We start from the raw sequence: 5,728 nt of genomic DNA, 5'->3' as shown, positions 1-5,728 counted from the left end.
TTATAGATAATAAATAAAAACAAGAATTTTTGTTTAAATTGTTTTGATAAAATATTATTAACATATTTATATTAATTTATTTAATAATTTTATTGAAGAAACAATTTCATATATTTAGTTATTTTAAAAGTTTTTCAACTACCATGCTTCACTCAAAACTTCATAACTGAATTCAAAAGAAACAATTTATAACACAATATAAAAAGAATCTCAATTAATGAATAACATACAAATGCGTTTATCAATTTTGCTTACTGTTGTATTAACAATCTCTGTTGCTGAAGATGTAACTGAAACATGCGTTGAATTAGATGAGAAAGGTTGTGTAAAACAAAAAACCGGATCAACTTGTGCTTCGACAATTGTAATTACTAATTCGTATTGTGTCTCAAATGAAGGTTTTATGAACAACAAAGAAATCACATCTATTAAATTTATGGGCACTGAAAAAGCGGTTTCAATTGGTCATGATGCTTTTAATGGCGCAGAAAATCTTGCCACTTTTGTATCGAGTTCAAAGGGTATATCTTCACTTGGCAATTCGTGTTTTAAAAGTTCTGGACTGACTCATATTGATGTTTTAGGAACTTTAATCATTCCTTCAAATTGTTTTGAAAATTGTACAAAACTTGTTTCTGCAGCTGGTCTTAATCTGGTGACTCACTTTGGGGCATATGCATTTTCAGGAGCAGCTTTGAAGGAAATAAATTTCATTGAAAATCTTCAATACTTAGGAGAAAACGCTTTCAAAGGAAATAAACTTGAAACTTTGAAAATGCCTCCATCAATTTTATCAATTGAAAATGGAGTGTTCTCAGATAACAAGGATTTGACATTTGTTGATTATAATCAAAATATCCGAGTTTTTGAATCTATTTTCAGTGGTTGTTCGAAATTACAAAAACTGGTTGGAATGGAAAGTGTTGTTGTTATCGAGCAAAACGCGTTCAAAGGATGTGACATGTTGGAATCTATTAATTTGTACGAATCTTTATTACAAATCAGTGATAATTTTGAAACAATTAAAAACGTTTTCTTTCATGGAGATAAGGAATTCATCAATGTTAAAAATGAATTTAATTCTAAAATAAAAGTGTACGTCAAGGAAAGTTATCAAGCAACACAATTTGGGCATATTGATGTGATAAAAGCAAAATGTTCAACACTTCAATATGTCAACATTACTCCAAGAGAAAGTGTTCAACCAATTTCAAATTCAGAAGAATTGTTGTGTAAAACATGCAGTGACACAACAATGAGTATTGACGGAGTTAACTATTATTGTGAAATTGACATGTCTTTGTGTATTTCAACACATTTAAATTGTAGAGTTTGTAAAGATGATATTTGTCAACAATGTAAAGATAATTATTATGTCAAAGACAGACAAACTTGTGTTGAAACGTGTGGAGACAAATACTACTCAGTTGAATCGCCAATTAAGATCTGTTTGGAATGTCCAGAGAATTGTAAAACGTGTTCAGATGGTACAACTTGCAACGCTTGTGATGATGGAAAATTACTTATTGAAGATACAAAAAAGTGCACAGAAAATGCCGATTGTCCCTCTAATTATTACAAAGACAACGATAACAAAAAGTGTGTCAAATGCAAAAACAATTGTCTGACATGTGAAAACGAAAACAAGTGTCTTTCTTGTGTTGATGGTTATGTGATAAGTGAAGATCAATGCATTTCTTGTTCATCAATTCAAGGATGCAGTAAATGTTCTTCAAGTGACATTTGTACCGAGTGCACCACTGATAATCTCCAACCAGACAATAAATCGTGTTTACCCACATGCCCAACTGGTTATTATTCATCAAACAAAGTTTGTATGAAATGTTCAGATAACTGTGATAGTTGTAAAGACGGAAAACAATGTGATAAATGTAAAACTGATTATTTATTAACTGAAGACACAAAGGTGTGTGTCGTTACGTGTTCTGATGGGTATTTCAAATCAACTCAAGAAAAAATGTGCAAAACTTGTCAAGAAGGATGCAAAAGGTGTGCAACGAAAAAAGACTGTGAAGAATGTATGGACAACATGTTAAAAGAAGAAGAAACCAATTTATGTGTTGATCAATGTAAAGATGGGTATTTTCAACACGAGAAGCAATGCAAAAAGTGCGGCGACAAATGTCAAAAATGTCACAATAAAACATCATGTGATGTTTGTGAAGAAAATGTTTATTTACAAAATGGTACTTGTGTTGAAATATGCCAAGATAATTATTTTGAATCAAACAGACAATGTGAAAAGTGTAAAGACAAAAATACATACAAAACACCATGCACAAATTTTGAGTGTGAAGTTTGCACTGGAGGTCAGAGCAGTGCCACAAGAAAATATGTTATATTATTTTTTTGCTATGCTTCTGTCATTTGTTTTCTAAATAATTGAAAACTATTATTATTTGTATTTCTGTTGTTATTTATAAAAAATAGACCTATATTTGTTTTTGTATTATTTTACTATATTTCATACTAAATTATAATGATATTTAACACTATATAAAAACATATCTAACATTGTCATATCAATTTTTAATATATACCTTTTCTTACTAAATGATAATCAAAATATCATGTGTTATTACTAAAGGATGTATTCATATTCATAATTAAAAGCAATATGATCCACAACTTTCATAACTTGTCTTTTATTTATTTTTAAAACTTGTTCTTGTATAATATGACAATCATGAATTTTGGAACTTTCTGTTGATCTTTTAAAAATTGCAATCCAATTTTTATTCTTGTTTTGTGTAGTTTTCTTCTTTTTGTTTAATATCTTATCAATTGTCTTTCTTTTTGTCTTGTTATACAATCTGAATCTTTTTTCTTCAGTTTCTTTTCAATATCTTTCTGCTTCTATATTATTTCATTTTGTAATTTCATGTCCATTTTAAGCTAATCAAGAAATTGATATATTACAAATCCTTCGAATCCTATCAAATTTTTTTTTCAGTTCACACACACAACTTTTTTCAAATTCAGTCTTTTTGTGGGTGTTACAAACAAATTCTTTTGTTTCAGTCTCTCCATATTATAACAAAACAATATTTCTATTTTCTTTTACTTCATCATAAAACACTGAAGCATAAAAATACTCTTTTCCACAATGTGTACGAAATTTATTACATATTTCGACTTTAAATACATCTCTTTAAATTCAAAATTAGTTTCCTTCTCCGCAAACCCAATTTTGATAAAATACAATCCGCTGTGGTCTTTAAGATATTGCAAAACAATATAATGTTCTTTCTTATTGTGTTGTTCAACATCTAAATATGCACTTGTCAACTTTTCATCGATCTATAGTAATGCTTGTCCTGTCACTTGAGGTTGTACAAACATTCCTTTTTTGTCACTCTCAATAAATTTCCAATTTTGACAAGTAACTTCTTCCATTAATATTACATTAACCTTGTCTATAATATTATAAGTATGACATAAACATATTATAAAAATGTCAAACAACTTAAATTTTGATAATACACAAACAAAAATGCGTTTTGTGTTCTGAAACACCAACCGTTTGCAAAGGGTTTTAAAAGCAGAAATAAACAATAAATGCGGCGTTTCGAAATATTATCACACAAAGAGTAATGGTATTTCTTGTCTAATATTATGTGGTACTTGAACTTCTCAGAAACGTGCAAGTGTTTATAAAACATATCGATGTCTTTTTTTAATTGTTGTTTCATCTAATATTGTGCCAAAATGAAAAGTATACAACTGATCAGCATGTGATGTGTAAGTATATTGTATGGATTGTCACATGTAAGAAATATCAAATTCATCACTTTGACACCCCTTCCATCGATTCTTTCATTTTTCGTTACTGAGACTTTAAGATTGGAGTACTTAAACATGTATCCCACAAACCGATCAAACCCGACACGCCGTGTCGGGCAAATTAGTGGATTGAAGTTAATTCCATAGAATTTGATCGGATTTGTCACTTATTTTACAACGAATAATAACAAAAAACGAATCTTGTTCAACTGGATTTGGGAGAAAAACAGTCGAAACCCCCAATTTCGTTAGTCTTGAAAATTTCAATGTATTGATTTGTGAACTTAAAAACTTTAAAGTGGATGATCGATGTTTGAAAGTTTTGGAAAAACATTGGTTCTACGTCTGTTCAATCGTAATATTGAGGTGTTATAGTACTCATTACAGGGAAAATAAAAAAAACCGCTACCGTCTTTTTAACCGCCTCCTATCGATTTAATAGTTATAACTAATAACATTATTATAAAAAGTATAATACAAATTACCACCTCGTAGAGAAAAAGTCTATACTAGGCTTATTCAGCCTTCATGGTAAACAGTACAATAAATTTTATTATATTAATATTATTTAAATCTATAAAATCAAGTGGAAGCGGTTAAAATAACGGAAGCGGTTTTTTTAGCCCCTGTACTGGATTTATTCTGGAATTGTTTTCTTTTTTTAATTGATTGTGTTGTGAAGAAATATTATTATAGTTTTTAATTATATGGATGTTATTCTTTGAATTTATATTTAAATAATCAAAAATTATGACAAAATGATTATTTTTATTATTAATTATAATATATTTTATAACAATAAAAAATTGATTATTATTCAAAATAACACAACAGCTCAAAAAATTTAAAAACACAATCAATTATTGTATTATTTTGGTTTTTGTAATGTTATACAAAAAATAAACTTCTAAATTTAAGGTAAATTAATTTATAAAATCGAGATTTCCTGTTTTTTAGACTCATTGTATTTTTTAATATTCTTTAATTTAAAAAAATTGCTCACGGTTGTTTAATTGTAATCATTAAAATCATACAGATCGAGCATTTGCAGGGTGCAAGAAACTTATTGGGTCTTAGAATTGTTTTAAGAAACGAAATGAATTTGGCAATTATTTTCATATCAATTATTATCAAGAAAAAAAATTAAAAACATAAAATTAACACCCGAAATTTTACATTAATCAATCCTCAAATTTCTTGGCACCCATTAAATACTCTATATGTATCAACACAAGTTCATATTAAAACTATGCAAATAAAATCCATAAATAATTAAAAACATTAAATGTTAATTATAAAAAAAATTTAATTTAATTATAATTTATATTCCAAATTACATAAACTAAAACATTTATTAAACTGAATTTTAAAAGCAACATGAGTGAATTAAAAACGCTTTCTATTAAATTGTGTTTTATTGGAGACGAAAAAACAGGCAAAACTTCTCTTGTTCGAAACTTCATGGGCTTGCCTTTCTTAGATGAAGTTGTGCCATTTGACGACAGATTTGTTTGTTTTTTTTAAAATCTGAACTTTTATATAATTATACAATAAAAACAATAATAACTATTTGTTCCATTTGAATCATTAATTTTTACAATTAGGTCCAACAAAATGTTTTATATAATGGCAATAACTTTGAGTTGTCATACTATGATTTTAATAATGATATAATTTCACCTAATGCAAGTTTTTGGTACAACGCAAATGTATTAATTTGTGTAATTTCACTCAACAACTTGGACACAATAAACAATTCAAAAAACTGGCTTTCTTATGGAGATAGGTACATTCCCGGCATGTACCTTCGATATGTTGTTGGTGCAAAATCGGACTTACAAGAAAGAGTCTATTCATATGAAGAATGTGTGGCTAAAGTTACTAATTTTAATGCAACATATTTTGAAGTCTCCAATAAGACAGG

General features: G+C 28.0%; 2 protein-coding genes across 2 annotated transcripts; both read left to right on the top strand.

Annotated features, from left to right (window-relative positions):
- Window positions 1-217: 217 nt before the first annotated feature.
- Window positions 218-3,095, top strand: EIN_440760 (hypothetical protein; the record flags this gene model as incomplete). Its single annotated transcript, XM_004183200.1, has 2 exons — window positions 218-2,390; window positions 2,917-3,095. 2 exons carry the CDS (start codon window positions 218-220, stop codon window positions 3,093-3,095), a joined length of 2,352 nt encoding a protein of 783 aa, XP_004183248.1.
- Window positions 3,096-5,181: 2,086 nt separating this feature from the next.
- EIN_440750 (hypothetical protein) lies at window positions 5,182-5,728 on the top strand (the record flags this gene model as incomplete). Its single annotated transcript, XM_004183199.1, has 2 exons — window positions 5,182-5,313; window positions 5,409-5,728. Coding segments are annotated over 2 exons (452 nt in total), but the record flags the coding sequence as incomplete, so codon positions are not given.

This window comes from Entamoeba invadens (assembly GCF_000330505.1).
Source record: "Entamoeba invadens IP1 unplaced genomic scaffold scaff_1105074724807, whole genome shotgun sequence".
Classification (NCBI taxonomy): domain Eukaryota; phylum Evosea; order Mastigamoebida; family Endamoebidae; genus Entamoeba; species Entamoeba invadens.
This window is presented reverse-complemented; position numbering and strand designations above follow the sequence as displayed.